This window comes from Corythoichthys intestinalis, chromosome 1 (assembly GCF_030265065.1).
Source record: "Corythoichthys intestinalis isolate RoL2023-P3 chromosome 1, ASM3026506v1, whole genome shotgun sequence".
NCBI classification, from domain to species: domain Eukaryota; kingdom Metazoa; phylum Chordata; class Actinopteri; order Syngnathiformes; family Syngnathidae; genus Corythoichthys; species Corythoichthys intestinalis.
Window position 1 is genome coordinate 10411858 of NC_080395.1, and position 21701 is coordinate 10433558.

At 38.2% G+C, this 21701-nt stretch overlaps 2 protein-coding genes across 2 annotated transcripts; both read right to left on the reverse strand.

Moving 5' to 3' along the window:
- Positions 1-419: 419 nt before the first annotated feature.
- On the reverse strand, positions 420-8723 carry LOC130923677 (gastrula zinc finger protein XlCGF57.1-like). The gene is made up of 2 exons (XM_057849547.1): positions 8654-8723; positions 420-3135 (listed from the first exon to the last, which is right to left on the reverse strand). The coding sequence occupies exon 2, from the start codon at positions 3058-3060 to the stop codon at positions 1426-1428; it is 1635 nt and encodes a 544-aa protein (XP_057705530.1). The 5' UTR covers positions 3061-3135; positions 8654-8723; the 3' UTR covers positions 420-1425.
- Positions 8724-9258: 535 nt separating this feature from the next.
- LOC130923659 (gastrula zinc finger protein XlCGF57.1-like) lies at positions 9259-20440 on the reverse strand. The gene is made up of 2 exons (XM_057849512.1): positions 20329-20440; positions 9259-11776 (listed from the first exon to the last, which is right to left on the reverse strand). The coding sequence occupies exon 2, from the start codon at positions 11699-11701 to the stop codon at positions 10319-10321; it is 1383 nt and encodes a 460-aa protein (XP_057705495.1). The 5' UTR covers positions 11702-11776; positions 20329-20440; the 3' UTR covers positions 9259-10318.
- Between the last annotated feature and the right edge of the window lie 1261 nt (positions 20441-21701).

A 21701-nucleotide genomic window follows, 5' to 3' on the forward strand; every position in this document is an offset into this window, starting at 1 on the left:
TTGAAGTGTTTGGAATTAAAACTACTCAACATCATTCGACTCCTAAAATATTCAACAAATAAAGTAAATAAATCCGAATTTGAGTCATAACGAATACGATCAATCATCAATGACTCAATTTTGAAGGCTCAGAACTAAACGTAACCCCATACTTTGAAAGTTCGGTCTTTCTCCAACATACTGCACTGCTTCCGCTGCACTTCCTCCATCAAGGAACATAACAATAATGAACTTGCTTTAAATTGAAGCATTGAAGCTTCTCAGGCTCCCTTGGTTTAGCTTTACTCTTAAAGTCGCTAGCCATGAAAACCAATGGAAAAAACAGAAGGGTGCAAGGAAAATATCAGGGCGAAAAGAACGGCCAGGAGAGGTCGCTGTTGGCAAAAAGCCTCCACTCATAGCAGGTTTACTTACTCACTTTATTAATGAAATATATAACTACTTCATGATTTTCGGGGGGTACATTTGTATATTTTTTTCAATTTAATGCTATAAATGAATTGATAAATTAATACAATGGTTATAAAAAATAAATTAATTCAAAAAACACTCTACACATTGGCTATGTTCCCAAGTGACACTCTAAAGCAGGGGTCCCCAAACGTTTTCCTGTGAGGGCCATATAACTTTTCCCTTCTCTGATGAGGGGCCGGGGTCAGTTTGTAACAGAAAAATTGTGACGATTGCAGGAGTGCCTAAATGTAAAAAGTTATTGTTTTTCAGAAAGCCTCAATCAAATAACCCTTTCTGGATTCTTCATGGAACAAAAGTAAATAATATGATATATGATATGCTATGATATAACACTATTAATTAAATAGATAATAACCAAATAACCCTCTCTGGGTTCTTCACAGAAAAAGCCAAGGAATAAATAACACAAGTTAAAAAAAAATAATTTAAAATTGTTCACGGGGCCGGACCAAATGTGGAGGCGGGCCGTAGTTTGGGGACCCCTGCTCTGAAGAGAAGAGCTCTAAAAATGGTTTACAGTAGAGGAAGTAAGGGGGAAAATAAAGAGTAATTAAAAACAGAGACATAAGCAACAGAGACACGGAGACATACGCTAAATCTGGGTCAATCAAAGGAGCAGGAAAGTCATACTATAAAACTGAACAGAAGATCAAGCTTGATATGAAGTAACCTAAACTGAACCCAATTCATTTGATTAAAACAAATAAATAAATCAAGAATATCCAACAGTCGTGAAAAAGATCAGGACCTGCAAAATCATTTCAACAACTTTTTCAAAAGAGGCTCAAGGGAAACTCGATAAGAAAATTGAAATGCTTTTTCCACTGTAAATGACTGTGATGTTCGAATATCTTGTTAAACATTGCAATTCAAACATTTTTCCTCAGTGTGGCTTCTTCTATGCGATACTAAATGTCCCTTCTGAGCAAATGTTTTACCACAAAGTGAGCATTAAAAAGGTTTCTTTCCAATGTGTGTTCTTGCATGTCTGTTTAAATTTCCTTTCTGATGGAATCTTTTTTGACAAACTGAGCATATAAAAGGCTTCTCTCCTGTGTGTCTACGTGTGTGTTTGTCTAAATTTCCCTTCTCGGAGAATGTTTTACCACAACGTGTGCAGACAAAAAGCTTTTCTCCAGTGTGTATGCGGTTATGTATCATTAAATGAGACTTCAGAGAAAATCTTTTGTCGCAAAATGTGCAGACAAAAGGCTTTTCTTCAGTGTGTATACGCGTGTGTTTATCTAACACATTCTTCCGAGAAAATCCTTTGTTGCAAACAGTGCAGGTGAAAGGCTTCTCTCCAGAATGTGTTCTTGCATGTATGTTTAAATTTCCCTTCTCGGTGAATCTTTGACCACAACATGTGCAGACAAAAGGCTTTTCTCCAGTGTGTGTACGCATATGCCTTACGACATCAGGCTTCCGAGAAAATCCTTTGTTGCAAAGAGTGCAGGCGAAAGGCTTCTCTCCAGTGTGTGTGCTTGTGTGTGCATTTAAATTTCTCTTCTCGGTGAATCTTTTACCACAACATGTGCAGACGAAAGGCTTTTCTCCAGTGTGTGTACGCTCATGCAATTTTAACTGAGTCGTCCGAGAAAATCCTTTGTTGCAGAGAGTGCAGGCGAAAGGCTTCTCTCCAGTGTGTGTACGCATATGCTTTACGACATCAGGCTTCCGAGAAAACCCTTTATCACTAAGTGAGCAGGTGAAAAGTTTCTCTCCAGTGTGTGTGCTTGTGTGTGCATTTAAATTTCTCTTCTCGGTGAATCTTTTACCACAACATGTGCAGACGAAAAGCTTTTCTCCAGTGTGTGTACGCTCATGCAATTTTAACTGAGTCGTCCGAGAAAATCCTTTGTTGCAGAGAGTGCAGGCGAAAGGCTTCTCTCCAGTGTGTGTTCTTGCGTGTCTGTGTAAATTTCCCTTGTCGGTGAATCTTTTACCACAAGGTGTGCAGGCAAAAGGCATTTCTCTAGTGTGTGTACGCTTATGCATTTCTAAATGACTCTTCCGAGAAAATCCTTTTTTGCAAAGAGTGCAGGCGAAAGGCTTCTCTCCAGTGTGTGTTCTTGCGTGTCTGTGTAAATTTGCCTTCTGGGTGAATCTTTTACCACAAGATGTGCAGGCAAAAGGTTTTTTTCCCGTGTGTTTACGCTTATGCATTTCTAAATGATTTTTCCGTGAAAATCCTTTGTTGCAAAGTGTGCAGGCAAACGAATTCCCACCAGCACATTCCTTTTCGTCTATTTTCAATGATGAATTGTTTAAGGATTTCAAAGCATTTTGGTCAAAGTCAACATCCTCCTTATTAGTATCAGTGTCAGAAGAGTGTGAAGTTACGTCGTCGTTGTCCGAAAGCGGAGGGAAGAGGCCGTCCGGTTGCGATTGTCCCTCTTCTTTTGTTGTCAGGTGCTGAAATGAGCAGTAGATCGAAGGTTTCTCTGCTCCGCCCTCTTCGCTTGGACCTTCATTTTCTTCACTCTTCACACTGACGGTCACTGGAAACTTGGGGATTTCATCTTCCTGTTCTTCTTCTTTCATGCAGAGAGTGTCTGGCTCCGCTTCCTGTTTGATGTACAGCATCTCCGACTCTTCCTCCTGTTTAATGTGGAGGGGATTGTGCTTCTCAGGGTGAAGATGTTCTTCGTCTGCTGGACACTGGGTGGGAAGAAAAAAAATAATCAAATGATTTGCTAAAGTCAATCTTTTGCCATTATTTTCATATTAATTGATGGGAAAATTCCCCAACTTTATTATATGTGGCTTTACAAGGCAAAAATTGAAAATCAAATTCTTTGGCAATTACCCATTGACTTTCATAATGAACACTTTAAAGGTGTAAGTGAAAAAAATGGGAATAAGTTTGATTTGGACCGGGAGTGATTCCTCGTGATGGAGCTCCCTGTCGGCTCGCGACCGTAGTGTCACTGTTTAACTCTTTAACACCTAAGCCTATTTTGGCCGAATTTGCATGCCTTTGATGTTGCCTATATATTTCAAAGAAAAAATTGTTCACAATGGCCAAGTTGGGTCCCTTTTTTCAGGACACCTTGAACTTCATGTCCAAACTGTTGTTTTCTTCACTGACCAATTATAATCCACATTTTGGACCCAAAAAGACAAAAAAAATCCCAAAATCTTGTTTCAAAATTTGTAATGTTGATGTCCCATTGACAACCAAACATGCTTGACCAACCGTTTTGAAGCTTGATAATATTTTTTCAACTTGTTAGGATAAACATTCAATAGAAAAAAATAAGATTGAATAGTTTTATGTTTGACAATTCAACACAAACAGCAAGTATGGTCATAGGCGTTTTTGGCCTTTACACATACTATGGTCAAAACAGGTTATATACAGTGCAAATAGTGAGAGAAAAAAATATATATCATCAAACACAAAAAAGGTTTGGAGGATATCTCTTTGTCAAGTTAGGTATTATACCCATCACCTTATCTAAGGTATATACGTATATGCAATCAAGCTTCTCAAACACACATCTAAATAAAAATGGAAAAGATTATAGTGAAGAAAAAACTACAGTGCCTTGCAAAAGTATTCGGCCCGCTTGAATCTTGCAACCTTTCGCCACATTTCAGGCTTCAAACATAAAGATATGAAATTTAATTTTTTTGTCAAGAATCAACAACAAGTGGGACACAATCGTGAAGTGGAACAACATTTATTGGATAATTTAAACTTTTTTAACAAATAAAAAACTGAAAAGTGGGGCGTGCAATATTATTCGGCCCCCTTGCGTTAATACTTTGTAGCGCCACCTTTTGCTCCAATTACAGCTGCAAGTCGCTTGGGGTATGTTTCTATCAGTTTTGCACATCGAGAGACTGACATTCTTGCCCATTCTTCCTTGCAAAACAGCTCGAGCTCAGTGAGGTTGGATGGAGAGTGTTTGTGAACAGCAGTCTTCAGCTCTTTCCACAGATTCTCGATTGGATTCAGGTCTGGACTTTGACTTGGCCATTCTAACACCTGGATACATTTATTTTTGAACCATTCCATTGTAGATTTGGCTTTATGTTTTGGATCATTGTCCTATTGGAAGATAAATCTCAGTCCCAGTCTCAGGTCTTGTGCAGATACCAACAGGTTTTCTTCCAGAATCTTCCTGTATTTGACTGCATCCATCTTCCCGTCAATTTTAACCATCTTCCCTGTCCCTGCTGAAGAAAAGCAGGCCCAAACCATGATGCTGCCACCACCATGTTAGACAGTGGGAATGGTGTGTTCAGGGTGATGAGCTGTGTTGCTTTTACGCCAAACATATCGTTTTGCATTGTGGCCAAAAAGTTCAATTTTGGTTTCATCTGACCAGAGCACCTTCTTCCACATGTTTGGTGTGTCTCCCAGGTGGCTTGTGGCAAACTTTAAACAAGACTTTTTATAGATATCTTTGAGAAATGGCTTTCTTCATGCCACTCTTCCATAAAGGCCAGATTTGTGCAGTGTACGACTGATTGTTGTCCTATGGACAGACTCTCCCACCTCAGCTGTAGATCTGTGCAGTTCATCCAGAGTGATCATGGGCCTCTTGGCTGCCTCTCTGATCGGTTTTCTCCTTGTTTGAGAAGAACGTTTGGAAGGACGGCCGGGTCTTGGTAGATTTGCAGTGGTCTGATGCTCCTTCCATTTCAATATGATGGCTTGCACAGTGCTCCTTGAGATGTTTAAAGCTTGGGAAATCTTTTTGTATCCAAATCCAGCTTTAAACTTCTCCACACCAGTATCTCGGACCTGCCTGGTGTGTTCCTTGGTTTTCATAATGCTCTCTGCACTTTAAACAGAACCCTGAAACTATCACAGAGCAGGTGCATTTATACGGAGACTTGATTACACACAGTGGATTCTATTTATCATCATCGGTCATTTAGGACAACATTGGATCATTCAGAGATCCTCACTGAACTTCTGGAGTGAGTTTGCTGCACTGAAAGTAAAGGGGCCGAATAATATTGCACGCCCCACTTTTCAGTTTTTTATTTGTTAAAAAAGTTTAAATTATCCAATTAATGTTGTTCCACTTCACCATTGTGTCCCACTTGTTGTTGATTCTTGACAAAAAAATTAAATTTCATATCTTTATGTTTGAAGCCTGAAATGTGGCGAAAGGTTGCAAGATTCAAGGGGGCCGAATACTTTTGCAAGGCACTGTATATAAAATTGAAGAAAAGTATTTTCAAAAATATTGACAAGTAGTTCAGTTTGTGATAATGGAACAGTATGACATCTCCTATCACGCCTATGCAGATGACACACAACTGTACATTTCTGTGTCCCCACATGATTATAGTCCCTTAGTCTCCCTGAGTAAATGCATTCAGCAAATCAATGAATGGATGTGCCAGAATGTTCTCCAGTTATATGTGGAGAAAACAGAGGTGATCATTTTTGGGCCAAAAAAGGAAAGGTCAAAGATAAGCAGCCAACTTAGCACAATGTCACTTACAGCTACAAATCAAGTCAGAAACCTTGGCGTAATTATTGACTCAGACCTAAAATTTGATAGCCATCTAAAGTCCGTCACTAAATCCGCTTATTACCACCTAAAAAATATAACCAGAATTAAGGGGCTTCTGACTCAACAAGACATGGAAAAACTTATGCATGCATTCGTTTTCAGCAGATTGGACTACTGCAACGGTATATTTACAGGTCTTGATAAAAAATCAGTCAGGAAGCTGCAGCTAGTACAGAATACTGCAGCCAGAGTCCTCACAAATACAAGGAAGCTGGACCACATTACACCGGTTTTGAAATCGCTACACTGGCTTCCAGTGAGTCAAAGGATAGACTATAAAATACTACTGCTCGTCTACAAAACACTTAATGGCCTTGGACCAAAATACATGCTTGACTTGTTAGATTCCTATGAGACATCTAGACCCCTAAGGTCGTCTGGAACGGGTCTTCTGCATGTTCCAAGAACAAGAACCAAGCAGGGTGAGGCAGCATTTAGTTATTATGCTCCTCACCTCTGGAACAAGTTACCCGAACGTCTGAAGTATGCTCAAACTGTTAGCTCCTTTAAATCAGGGCTAAAAACGCTTTTGTTTAGCACTGCATATCCATAACTGTCTATATAGGTCAATCTACCTGCCTTCTATTCCTCTTGTGCTTATCTCCATTGCTGATTTCAATGATTATTAGTAGTAGTAGTTTTTGCTTTATTTCTATTTCTGTTTTATTTTTATTTATTTATTTTTATTCTGTGATTAAATGCGATCTTTTGTCTTGGTTTTTACGTTCTGTTGATTTAAATGTGATTTTTATGGTTTTCATGTGATGTAAAGCACTTTGAATTGCCTTGTGTTGAATTGTGCGATATAAATAAATTTGCCTTGCCTTGCCTTGCCTTGGATTTTTCAGGGCATGCGAGCCAATAAAGGTTTTTTGTTGTTGTTGTTTTTTTGTGCACTCAATAAAGCTTCTTCTTGAACAGGTCACGGAGCTGCATTACACACAACATCACGCAGCCTAATCTTCGCCGTTTGCGCGCTGCTGTCACTTCCACTCGCCGAGACACCAACTCATCCGAGGAAAACAACGACAAATACGGCTCATCTTCTTCCTTGAGTTAATGAAATAATGCATTAGCTTGCGCTAAATTTAGTTATAGATTCATTCTGCACGTTTCAAAGTCCCTCGCTGAATCCAACCGGCCGTTGCTTGCTTTGCATGCCTCCCTTTCCTCAGTTGGCGCCCCGATCGGCAAATTATTAAAAAATGTTCACATTCGGTTAGTCTTTTTTGACATCACAACGGCTCTTGGGATATGTAGTCTTTAGTGCTGCTTTCGGTTTTGAAAAATGACAAGAAATGATGGAAATATGGACAAAGACACATGGTCCATGCAGCGTTTTAATGCATATTTATGAGTGCAATAAAACTATAGAATTCAAATGACATTATCTCCCGTTTTACTTGGTCGATTGACTTCAAATAAAAACTGGTGTGGACATCAACTTCCGCACTTTCAAATGAGAGCAACCAGCGGCACATGGGTGACGTAGTTACAGCGTGACGAAGCTTCAAAGACGATACGCGTAAATGCGTCGCTGCCGACACGTTCGGTGTTAAAGGGTTAATAAAGGACTCAATAAACAGTAATTTTTTTATTTTGAAATATCGCGTTGTTCATTTTAACAGTTGTATCATTGAATATCTTATATAAATTTTTCTGACCAATGGAGCAATAATCGCGATATTGGAAGATAATCACTAAGCGTGTATCGCGAATTGTATCGTGTACTCAGTGTTTGACCAAGATTTTCTCACACACAATCTGAGAATTTTCACAAATGGCAAATATCCTCCACCCGATAGTTAACAGTATTGAGCGTATAGACTCCCACCCCAATTTCCAAAGGATGCGTTTCACGAGCCGAGAGCCGTTCGGTTCGAGTGCGATACGTTGAACCGCTTCTAGGACGCATCTAAAACGCAGCCGGACTGCAACTGGTGTGGACACACTGCTTGACTTTAATGGCCGTGTTACACTGTGTTGACGGGGTGCCAACGTTGTCGCGCCGCAGACGTGCCTGGTGTATTTCGTGGGTTACACCGGTAACACACCAGGCGCGTCAGTGATGCCGGCACGTCAACGCCCCACTGACGCTAGCCCCCCAATTTCCATAGGGCGTGTTTTATGCTTTGAGAAAATCCATCAATAAAGCTTTTGAAAACCGTTTATAAGGGGGAAAAATGATTCATTCAGGCATTTCATTTGTAAAATACATGTTAAAATCTTTGTCATTGGGATTGCTTTTCTCTTTAGCACCGGACTTTTTTCTTCTTTATTTCAGAAAAAAAGCTGATCAATTCGCGGGGTGTGAAAGGCAAATGGTTGTTTTACTATTATCTTTAAATACCTGCTACTCTCGCGCGATTTTGCAATCCTCGGGTGAACCGATCGAGCCCTTCCACAGACGCTCTGCTCGTAAAACACGTCCTATGGAAATTGACGGCGAGCGTCACTGGTGCGTTGACCCGCCAGAGACGTGCCTGGTGTACTTCTGTGGGTTAGCGTGTCTTGGCTAGTGAGCTAAGCTAAAAAGTCAGTTTTGCAAGCCTGGGAAGCTATTACATAAAGTCAAACGACTTCCAGTAAGCCTTAAGGTAGGAAGTTTTAGTCCATTGAATTCTTACTTGGGTACTTACCCGATGAGAATGCTCTGAAGGAGCTCATTTGGTTAGAAGGGAACAAAAAAGAACTGCAAGTGTAGCGAGGGCACACGGACGTTGCGTCAAATTAACCGGAAGTTGAAACGTTCAGGCGCTGAAATTTTAATATCATACATTGAAGTGTTTGGAATTAAAACTACTTAACATCATTCGACTCCTAAAATATTCAACAAATAAAGTAAATAAATCCGAATTTGAGTCATAACGAATACGATCAATCATCAATGACTCAATTTTGAAGGCTCAGAACTAAACGTAACCCTATACTTTGAAAGTTCGGTCTTTCTCCAACATACTGCACTGCTTCCGCTGCACTTCCTCCATCAAGGAACATAACAATAATGAACTTGCTTTAAATTGAAGCATTGAAGCTTCTCAGGCTCCCTTGGTTTAGCTTTACTCTTAAAGTCGCTAGCCATGAAAACCAATGGAAAAAAACAGAAGGGTGCAGGGAAAATATCAGGGCGAAAAGAACGGCCAGGAGAGGTCGCTGTTGGCAAAAAGCCTCCACTCATAGCAGGTTTACTTACTCACTTTATTAATGAAATATATAACTACAGTACTTCATGATTTTCGGGGGGTACATTTGTATATTTTTTCAATTTAATGCTATAAATGAATTGATAAATTAATACAATGGTTATAAAAAATAAATAAATTAAAAAAAAAACACTACACATTGGCTATGTCCCCAAGTGACACTCTAAAGCAGGGGTCCCCAAACGTTTTCCTGTGAGGGCCATATAACTTTTCCCTTCTCTGATGAGGGGCCGGGGTCAGTTTGTAACAGAAAAAGTGTGACGATTGCAGGAGTGCCTAAATGTAAAAATGTATTGTTTTTCAGAAAGCCTCAATCAAATAACCCTTTCTGGATTCTTCACGGAACAAAAGTAAATAATGTAATGTAATGTAATGTAATATACTATACTATACTATACTATACTATACTATACTATACTATACTATAATATAAGATAATATAATATAAGATAATATAATATAAGATAATATAATATAATATAATACTATTAATTAAATAGATAATAACCAAATAACCCTCTCTGGGTTCTTCACAGAAAAAGCCAAGAAATAAATAACACATGTTTAAAAAAAAAAAATTAAAAATTGTTCAGGGGGCTGGACCAAATGTGGAGGCGGGCCGTAGTTTGGGGACCCCTGCTCTAAAGAGAAGAGCTCTAAAAGACGGTTCACAGTAGAGGAAGTGTGGGGGAAAATGAAGAGTAATTAAAAACAGAGACATAAGCAACAGAGACACGGAGACATACGCTAAATCTGGGTCAATCAAAGGAGCAGGAAAGTCATACTATAAAACAGAAGATCAAGCTTGATATGAAGTAACCTAAACTGAACCCAATTCATTTGATTAAAACAAATAAATAAATCAAGAATATCCGACAGTTGTGAAAAAGACCAGGACCTGCAAAATCATTTCAACAACTTTTTCAAAAGAGGCTCAAGGGAAACTCGATAAGAAAATTGAAATGTTTTTTCCACTGTAAATGACTGTGATGTTCGAATATCTTGTTAAACATTGCAATTCAAAGATTTTTCTTCAGTGTGGCTTCTTCTATGCAATACTAAATGTCCCTTCTGAGCAAATGTTTTACCACAAAGTGAGCATTAAAAAGGTTTCTCTCCAATGTGTGTTCTTGCATGTCTGTTTAAATTTCCTTTCTGATGGAATCTTTTTTGACAAACTGAGCATGTAAAAGGCTTCTCTCCTGTGTGTGTACTTGTGTGTTTGTCTAAATTTCCCTTCTCGGTGAATGTTTTACCACAACATGTGCAGACAAAAGGCTTTTCTCCAGTGTGTATGCGCTTATGTATCATTAAATGAGACTTCAGAGAAAATCTTTTGTCGCAAAATGTGCAGACAAAAGGCTTTTCTTCAGTGTGTATACGCGTGTGTTTATCTAACAGATTCTTCCGAGAAAATCCTTTGTTGCAAACAGTGCAGGTGAAAGGCTTCTCTCCAGAATGTGTTCTTGCATGTGTGTTTAAATTTCCCTTCTCGGTGAATCTTTGACCACAACTTGTGCAGACAAAAGGCTTTTCTCCAGTGTGTGTACGCATATGCTTTACGACATCAGGCTTCCGAGAAAATCCTTTGTTGCAAAGAGTGCAGGCGAAAGGCTTTTCTCCAGTGTGTGTGCTTGTGTGTGCATTTAAACTTCTCTTCTCGGTGAATCTTTTACCACAACATGTGCAGACGAAAGGCTTTTCTCCAGTGTGTGTACGCTCATGCAATTTTAACTGAGTCGTCCGAGAAAATCCTTTGTTGCAGAGAGTGCAGGCGAAAGGCTTCTCTCCAGTGTGTGTTCTTGCGTGTCTGTGTAAATTTCCCTTGTCGGTGAATCTTTTACCACAAGGTGTGCAGGCAAAAGGCATTTCTCCAGTGTGTGTACGCTTATGCATTTCTAAATGACTCTTCCGAGAAAATCCTTTTTTGCAAAGAGTGCAGGCGAAAGGCTTCTCTCCAGTGTGTGTTCTTGCGTGTCTGTGTAAATTAGCCTTCTCGGTGAATCTTTTACCACAAGATGTGCAGGCAAAAGGGTTTTTTCCAGTGTGTTTACGCTTATGCATTTCTAAATGATTTTTCCGTGAAAATCCTTTGTTGCAAAGTGTGCAGGCAAACGAATTCCCACCAGCACATTCTTTTTCGTCTATTTTCAATGATGAATTGTTTAAGGATTTCAAAGCATTTTGGTCAAAGTCAACATCCTCCTCATTAGTATCAGTGTCAGAAGAGTGTGATGTTACGTCGTCGTTGTCCGAAAGCGGAGAGAAGAGGCCGTCCGGTTGCGATTGTCCCTCTTCTTTTGTTGTCAGGTGCTGAAATGAGCAGTAGATCGAAGGTTTCGCTGCCCCGCTCTCTTCGCTTGGACCTTCATTTTCTTCGCTCTTCACACTGGCGGTCACTGTACACTTGTTGATGTTCTCTTGCTGTTCTTCTTCTTTAATGCAGGGGGTGATTTGCTCCGCTTCCTGTTTGATGTACAACATCTCTTCCTCCTGTTTAAAGTGGAGGGGGTTATGTGTATCAGGATGAAGATGTTCTTCAGTGATGTCTGCAGGACACTAAATGGGAAGAAAAAAAAATCATGTGATAAGCCTAAATCGAGCTTATTTGAGTTATTCATCTTATTCAGTGTTTTTCAACCAGTAGTGTGCCGCGAGAATTTATCCAATATCGCTGTTTTTTTTAATTTATTTTTTATTACGTCGTCGGGCGGAGTTGCAGTAGAGCGAGGTATTGCTCGTGTCGCGTTCAATAACTGCTCGGATTTCTAGCCATTAGCCACCTTGCTGTCCTCGACAATGTGGACCCCAGCAAGTCCACTGTACATCATTTGATAAGACTCGTCAAGTGTCGATATACACCACAGCGTAAGCCTGTCGCAATATGCAATAATTCCATTTATCGCACGGTAATTAAAAATGAAGGCGATAATTTTTCCGCTGTGATTTTTCGCCTCGTGTGCACCTGCATGCGCGCGTGCAGCTGACGTGCTGTTAAAAGTTCGGCTTCCTTGTTACCAACTACGCAAAATGCATTTTAGTTCTATTTTTAATTTAGTGCAGGTGGATAAAAAAAGAAAAGGTGACGCTTACCATTGAAATGAAGATGTGAATGATAGCAAAATATAAGCATGGTGTGTGAATCCATGAACTGGGTCGAAGAATGCCGATCTCGGCCGGCGGTCCCCCTCCGTTCGCCAGTCTTTATAAGTTAAGGTGACAGTTCTTATTGTGGTAACACAGCCTAAGAACTTGCCAGCTTCGTTAGGTTTCAAATCATTTATTCCATCAACTCGCCGAGTGTCCACTGCTGTTGACGCCAGGATCGAAACAGAAAGTAAAATAGCGCTCTCCTGCTCACCGTCAGCCCTGCGGTGCGTTCAGGTACAGCAAAAAAAGTCTGCCACATTAAGAGCCAATTCGTTACATTATTACATGTACTGTACTGTATTATTGTTATTATTGCTATTATTATATTATTGTTATTCTGATTTTTATTCATATTTTATTTGTTTTGCTCTTTGTAATTGCTATTTGCAATAGTAACTAAAGATGTACCGATACCGATACTAGTATCGGCAGGGGGCGCCGATCCGGCCCAAAATGGTGGTATCGGTATTGGCGAGTACCAACAAAGACGGCACCGATACCATTTACCGGTCCATTATTATAACATTTGACCGCAGCCTTTTTTTTCCTCCTGGCATTCACTACACTTTGTCTCTGTGTTGTGTGATGACACGTGACCACCAAACAGCTATCGCTATTGGCCTGCTCCAGACCAATGAGAACGGGCCAATAGCCACTTCTGATCAATGACATGGCCGACATGGCGACATGGCCGACATGGCGGCGGTCGGGAAATATTTCAAAATAGAAATCCCGTCAATTAAAATCAATGGCTGCATATAGATTTGCGGCCTGAAAGTTTCGAGATGTGGAGTTAAATCGGCCAGTTTCAATACCTCGAACCTGATAAAACATGTGAAGACGAAACGTGAACGAACACAACGAGTTTGTGCCTGCAAGAGGACTGCTATCCAGAGGAAGGGCGCTGGACAGGTGCAACAATCTCTGGTCAGTTCACTACGTCTACTTAACTTTTATTGTCTTTTACTGAAAGAAATGCTGCAGTAATTTGGGAACTGTTTCCAAAGTAAGGTTGCCACCTTTCAGAAATAGAAATAAGGGACCCACCCCCTCCCGAAAAAACAAGGCTAATAGAGAGACGGGATGCTGTGGTCAATTATTATTACTTATAATTGTGAGCGTCCGCAAATGCGGAAACAAGGTTGGACCTCGAAGCGGACAACAAGCGGAGGATAAGTACAAGGGTTTAATGATTGCAAACAAAAAATAACACGCGATCGCGTGATAGTAGAAATAACAAAAGGAGTCCGTGACAGCAGGTCGACGGAGCTCAATACTACACTCGAACAACTCGAAGATTTCATAACTAAGACGATAGGCAGCGAGCCAAAAAGCCAAAATAAAAACACTCAAATACCTGCACAGGGTAGAGGTTACAAACGAGTGCAGCACACTACCAGAAAAAAACCCAATGCAGGGGCGTAACAAGCAAATGTAGCGAGACTATAGTGCGAGATGTCAAAAGGCGATCAGCAAAGCAAATATCTCGGCAGCCTTCTCTGAGCTCACCCGTGCTTAAATGCTGCGTTGATGAGCCCGCATTGGATTCAGGTGTGACGTCAGGAACGCCCCCACTAACAGCCCAGCAACAAAACACAATCTAACCAGCAGCAGAATGTGACAATAATTTCATGAAAGTTGCACTGTTTGGCCTTTGAGAGGTTTAAAAAAAGTTTACTCAGTTCATTCAGAGTTTATTATTATGAACTTATTTTTACTTTCTTACTGTTGGGCTAGTATTATACTTTGTACTAGTCTTTTTCCTATTTTGCAAAGGTAAGCAACAGCCTGACAAAGCCTTGATAGCAATGATTTCACATCCAATTATGTAGCTCTTGGGGGGAAAAAAAAAAAAGAAAAATTATATATATAATCGGGGTGGTATGGTATCGGCCGATACTGCACAGCCAAGTATCGGTATCGGGGCCAAAAAATGGTATCGGAGCAACACTAATAGTAACAGCAGTATTTATTAAGGATGTAGTGTGGGTTTTTGGGCTGTGGAACGAATTATTGGAATTATAATGCATTCTTATGGGAAAATCCTGCTTGACATACAACCATTTCGACTTACAAACAAGCTCCTGGAGCGAATTAACTTTGTATGTAGAGGTACCACTGTATTACACATGGAACGCCATAGCAGAAGCTATGTGGGGAAACGTTTTCATTTGCCTAGATGCTTAAATTATTAAGTGGAATTTTATTTTTCTTAAAAAACACATTTTATTTCTTCTGTGTTTCTGTGCAGGATTAATATTGTTGTCTTTTACTTAAAAGAGGCATGGCCTATTGTTTTTAGTTGTGATTTTCTAAAAAGTATTTTTGAATTTAAGAGTAAACATTTATTGCGTTTAAATGGGTGTACATGATCTATTAATATATACAGTATTCTCAGTGTTATTGTAATTTTTTTTTAAACGGGGGGGGGGTGCAATAATATCGCATATCACAATAATTTATGAAATAAATTATCGCACACTAAAATTTGTTATCGCGACAGGCCTACCAGAGTGTCCTTTCCATTTTATCCATACGTAGCGACCGACAATCCTCCCCCTGTGTTTTACTCCAAGGCATTGTCTAGGACAGCAAGGTGGCTGATGGCTAGAAATCCGAGCATTTCTTGAAGGCGACACGAGAAGTTGCAGTTGCCATGGCTTCAAAACAAGTCAATAGACTATTTTGTTCGCCTTAGTGAAAACACAGAGAAACAGGCAACATTTACGGGGAAAACTACAAAGGTAAATGGGAAAACCCTCAAAGCCAGTTACCTTTTTGCTAAACCCAAAAAGTCCCACTGTGGCAGAGAAAACACTACCTGCCTGCAAAGCAATTGTCATTGAGATGCTTGGCTGTCATGTGGTTAAAGACATGGCTAAAGCCCCCCTGTCTGATAATTCTGGGTTTTCAAGCCTAACTGGCAACTGCTATAAAAAAAAATAAAATAAAAACAGAGAGAGACTGAGAGCTGTTGACAAAGATTCCTGGCTTTGTGTTCATCTAAACAGGCTCAAGTTTCACACTGAGTAAGTATAAATATTGAGAACTTATTTTACAAATGAATATACTATACAGAAAGTAATTTTGGAACATTTTTGGTTTGTGGTTTCCCGTGAGATTTTTTTCCAATGTAAAAACGTACCGTGACTCAAAAAAGGTTGAAAACCACTGATCTTATTCTCCGCGTTTTTACGTCATGCCGCACAGCCCAAACAGTTTGACTGACCGGTTCTGTGAAAACATAGGTTCTTGCGATTTTTTTTACCACTTACCATGGCAGCCCATTGACATTCAAATGCTGACCAAAGAATTCGATGCCATTGACAACCATGTACGTCCATGTAATTGACACCAATGTGTGTCCAAGCCATTGATGGCCAATTGCATCTAAATTTCCCATTCATTTTCAATGGCAGAAAAACCTGTTTGGGAAGATCTGCAAGTCCCGGATGGGTAAACAGATGTTGCGTCAATTGAACCGTAAGAAGAGACGTTCAGGAGCAGAAATTTCAGTGTAATACTTTTGTAACTAAAACTACTTCAAATCACTGGATTCAAAAAATATTTAATCAATGTGATAAATATATCCAAATTTGAATTGCTTTCAAGTGAGTATGTGGCTAGATCAGTCTCATAATGAACATACATGCATGCATGCACCCCCCCACACGCACACATACATACATACATACATACATACATAACAGCATTAGAAAGTACAACAGGAAAAAAACGCTGAAAATGGAATTTCAAAGTCGTGACCACAAACACACATATCTTTAACATATTGCCACATGTAAGTGAATCAAGGAAATCTAGACATTCCCTGGAAAAACAGTACAATATTCCAGTAGTGAAAAAAGAAAAAGCTAAATCATCTTGCATTTAAAAAGTAGACTTCCTGCGCTAATGCCAACACAAACATGAAATCTTCTCTCCACAGCATGGGAAAGTTCCCTTCTGCCTAACAGATTACATAATTTTCTGTTGTCGCCTTACCACATCAAATGTAAAACTAGCATTTACAAATATGTTATAATGCAATGACATAATCAAATGACTACTTATAAACGTGATTTCAGCAATTTTCCCATAAATGTCGCAATCACCGTTGTCAAGTCCATTGAAAATAATTACAGCGCTGCTTGTGTTTGGAACTACTCACGCGTACCTGAACCACGCGACAACCAGCGGGGAGGTCAGAGTGTCGCAACTCTTTCTACACTGCTCTGACTTTGATTTGAGGTTTGGGATTGCGTTAGTGTCAAGCATGGGCGTAGGTTTGCATAGGGACGGGAGGGACATAACACTACAAACTTTTCAGGAAGCTCAAATAGTTCCCACCAACTTTTAAGCAACCTTATTTGCAGTATATAATGACTTCATTTATATAAGTCATTTAGATTGTTTTCCCATATGTTGTAAGGATACAATTGACAATTACATTATTTTCAGACTTACAGTACATTGACCCCTTTTCACTTTCTGAATGTGCCAGGCCATTTTTTTCCTGATACACACATTTGATTGGCTGATGACTTAACTGCCCCTGCCCAAACCTACCCAATCACAGCCCCGACACAAAATATCACAAATACAACATGCCCCTTGAAGACAAGGAATATTAGTTTTTTTCTGCTAGCAGCCATTGTTAATAATGTAAAAAGACATCAATGTTTTGGAGGTGAGGAACACACCACTAATTTTGCTACTGAAAGTCCGATCTGCATCAGAGTTGTCATAACATTAATCTGTGTGAATTTCCCGAACCCCAGTAGGAAGCTGCTTTGAGAGGAATATCTGGCTTTATGTGTTTTCTCCTGTTCGCCTTAATTCATTTGTGAGAAATGTAGTGAACCGAGGTTTACCCACTTCTCCCTAATTTTTATTTTTATTAGGGCTGTCAAAATTATCGCGTTAACGGGCGTTAATTAATTTTTTAAATCAATCACGTTAAAATATTTGACGCAATTAACGTACATGCCCCCCTCAAACAGATTAAAATGGCAGCAGTGTAATGTCTGCTTGTTACTTGTTTTTTGGTGTTTGGCGCCCTCTGCTGGCACTTGGGTCCGAATGATTTTATGGGTTTAAGCACAATGAGTGAGCATGGTGTAATTATTGACATCAACAATGGCGAGCGACTAGTTTATTTTTTGATTGAAAATCTTAAATTTTTTAAATAAAACGAAAACATTAAGAGGGGTTTTATTATAAAATTTCTCTAACTTGTACTAACATTTATCTTTTAAGAACTACAAGTCTTTCTATCCATGCATCGCTTTAAGAGAATGTTAATAATGTTAATGCCATCTTGTTGATTTATTGTTATAATAAACAAATACAGTACTTATGTACCGTATGTTGAATGTATATATCAGTCTTGTGTCTTATCTTTCCATTCCAACAATAATTTACAGAAAAATATGGCATATTTTATAGATGGTCTGAATTGCGATTAATTACGATTAATTAATTTTTAAGCTGTGATTAACTCGATTAAAAATTTTAATCGTTTGACAGCCCTAATTTTTATTTCATTTACATGGTCTTAAAGCAGCCCAAAGAAGCTTTTAATTTTTTGTTGAGTTTGGCTGTGCTTGTGAACAAAAGCAGTAGTGTTCTACCTGAAGGAAGGCTCCATTTTTATTTATTTTTGTTACTCCCTGATTAAAAAGTTTTTTTCAGTTATATTTAATGTCTTTATTTAAACATTGTTGGGTGGTCTTAAAGACAAATGTTTATTGTTTTGCATTCCTGGATAGTTAAGAGATTATTAACAGGTTTGTATTTATTGTTTATGTTAATATAATTGAAGTTATGTTCAAATACTGCAATTTATATTTGCTAATTAAATCCAGACATTTATCCTGGAAGTTTTCAAAATGTTTCTTTTGTAGTTTTTTAAAACAAAGGTTTGAATCGAGAGGTGTATCACCTGAACTAACACACATGCACTGCAAAAACACATCTACTTAAAGCTACCTAAATTTCTTTGTTTTCGGTGTAAATCTACTAGAAAAAAGTGAAATGATCTGTCAGTGCTTCAAGAAAATTTTACTCAGATTTCTGGAATAATATAAACAGCTAGCTGAAAATAATCTTAACAGACTTACCTTATGCAAAAAGTTAGTTTACTTAATCATACACTCCACCATCAGTTGACAAGATGGCTCCCTAAGACATTGCGCCACACCTTCCCGTATGGGGCCGCCCCAGGCAGAATGTTGAGTTGGCTTATACTGTGATAAACTCAAACACATGCTGCATTCTAACCCCGGATTTAGGTGGAAACAGGACGAAGGTTTTACTGCATACAAGCAGGCAAGAGTGTCTCAAGAGTGATTTGGTCGAGGATTATAGGTAATTATTATATTAAATAGCACCATGCATGCACTTTGAAACGTTGTGAAAAAAAAATAAAATCAATGGATAAAATTAGTCTAACTTTGGCTTGTAACATTTACGTAAAACGAATAATAATTGCCCGTTTTTTTGCTTTTAAACAAAGAATCTAGACTGTTGTACATTCATATCTATAGAAATTCCTCGATTTAAGCATTTATTTACGAGAATTTTCAATTTAAAAAGCTATTTTTTTTGTGATGGCCGGATTTTTCTATCTCTACATGTGACATTTAAGTTGTTATATCTGGCAAAAACTTATATGATATGTTAAATATTGCTATTGATCCTGAAAATATAGGTGATTATCACTGCATTTGGTGATTTTTGTGCATCTAGCCTAAAATCTTAGAATTTTATAAAATTTGTGTTTTGTTATACTGATATAAAAAAAATAATTAATCAGGACTTTATTATGAAACGACTTAGTATTTCTTTGATGCCGCTAGCTCATGGAGACTCATATACTGTATGCTTAAGGGAGTGCCTGTTTTGGGTTTAGGTCGCTCGTGGCTTTGGTTTTGAAAATATACTAATTTTAAGTTTTTTTTAAATAGGCCCCCTACGGATTGGCCCCGTATCCTGTCAACTGTTCTTTAAATCTATGACTTAATCTTAAAATCATTTGTCAGAAATGTTCTTAATTAAATTCAAGAATATTGTTCAAAACATTATTTGAAAACATTTTTTCTGGATTTATGTGAAAAATTACTAACTTTTAGATGTATGGGTTTAATAAGAACAAATAGTAATATCTATTTAATTTAAGTGGAATAATCTGACATAATAATCTGTTAACTAGTCTTTAACTATCAAAAAAAGATGGAGACAATTATTCGACAAGATTTAAGAAAAAATATCGGATTAATCAGTTATAAATTTGCAGTGGGAAAGTTAGTATAAATCAATACTGTTTTATTTTGCATGGAACATTTAGCCTATAAATTAAATACATTCATATTCGTGAGAAATGTAGCCCTGACCCCCTGTTCACCCAATCTGTTTGTTCTCATTACTGTCCTGTCCCCAGCAAAAAGTGTACATGCTGGTCTATCGTCCCTCCCAATATTGAGACCAAACCCACGCCCTCGGTGTCGAGTAAAGTGAAATACACGTGCGTACTCCATACGCCTGATTTATTGTGCGCATGCGCGCACGTCGGATGTGTGTGGTGACAATGAAATACAGACGTAATAAAAAACCGTGATTGTTGTGGAGCCACGCCACGAAGTGTCCTATGTTCTAATTTGATTACAGGCCTACAAAACCCACACAGTTAACCTTCACTCACTAATGTTTACTAGCATATTTAAGACAAATCAAGAAGCGTTAATTACAATTAAATTTAATCACTCTAATGGTAACCAACGAGCCCCCTTGAAAACAAATCCGACAAGTGGCGTTATGCCAAAGCATTTGAAATGCTTTAGCGTGTCTTGGCTAGTGAGCTAAGCTAAAAAAAAAAAAAATGCAAGCCTGGGAAGCTATTAAATACAGTCAAACGACTTTTACTAAGCCTTAAGATGGAACGTTCTAGTCCAGTAAATTCTTACTTGGGTCCTTATTCGATGAGAATGCTTTGAAGGAGCTTGTTTAGTGAGGAGAAGGGAACTTAAAGAGAAGTGCAAGTGTAGCAAGGGTACACGGACGTTGCCTCGAGTGAACCGGAAGTAGAAACGTCCAGGCACTGACACTTCAGTGTCATACATTGAAGCGTTTAGAACCATAGGCGGAGTTTGACTTTTGGGGCGGGGGGCACAACATGTTGATGACCCCGAAGTGCAGTGTCGGCAATAAAATGAACTTCCAAGAATATTTATAATAATAAGTTGACAATGAGCGTTTTTTGTTTCCCATCATTCTTGAGGGGAATTCTAAATCAGGCTGCTTTTTTGCTTCAATCAAAATATATATTTTTAACCAAACAAATATTGCTTCAATTTAAAAAAATGTGTTTGAATGCAAAAATAATTGAAACTCGAAAAAATGTATGTGAAAGCTATTTTTCTTTGAATTTTTTTTTGTTTTTTTTTTTTGATTGAAGTCATGTTTTTTTTTTTTTTGATTGAAGCAACTTTTTTGATTGAAGTAATGTTGATTTGAGTTTGGGCCACATTGTTGCTAGGACATTTTTGTCTTTATTATTCAATCAAATGATAAGTTGCTTCAAAAGAAATATAGATTTTCAAAAAGAAAATCACTTCAATCAAAAGAAGAAAAATTTAAATCATAGAAAAGGTTTCTGAATGCTAAAAAATATTTGAGATTGAAAAATGTGCATTTGAACACTTAATTTTTCATAGAAAAAGTTTTCTTTGATTGAAGCAATCCTTTTTGTGTTTGGGCCATATTATGATTAGGACGTTTGTGTCTAAATCATTCAATCCCAAAAAAAGTTGCTTCAATCAAAAAAAAAATTTTTCAATCAAGGAAAAAAATCATTTTTTTAAAAAATATTTTTTTCTAATATATATATATTTGAAAATTATATGCCCAGCAAATGACCGTCTAAGGTGCTCGAAAAATAATTTTGACCCATTATGAAAATATATTATTTTGTTTATTTCATTCATTTTTGTTGGTTTTATTGCTTTACAACTTTTATATATATAGGAAAGTCAATTACATGCAATTACACTTTTTGGCCACTGCCCCCCCCCCCTAAAATCCGCTTATGTTTGGAACTCAAACTACTTCACATCGCTTGACTCCAAGAATATTCAATAAATACAGTAAATAAACAGAATTTGAGTCATAACTATCAATGACTCAATTTTGAAGGCTCAGAACTTTGTACGTAACTCAATACTTTGAGAGTTCGGTCATTATCCAACTAACTGTAGCCTACTGCTTCCGCCGCACTTCTTCCATCAAGGAAGATAACAATGAGCTCGCTTCATGTTAAAGCATTAGCTTTTCAGGCTCA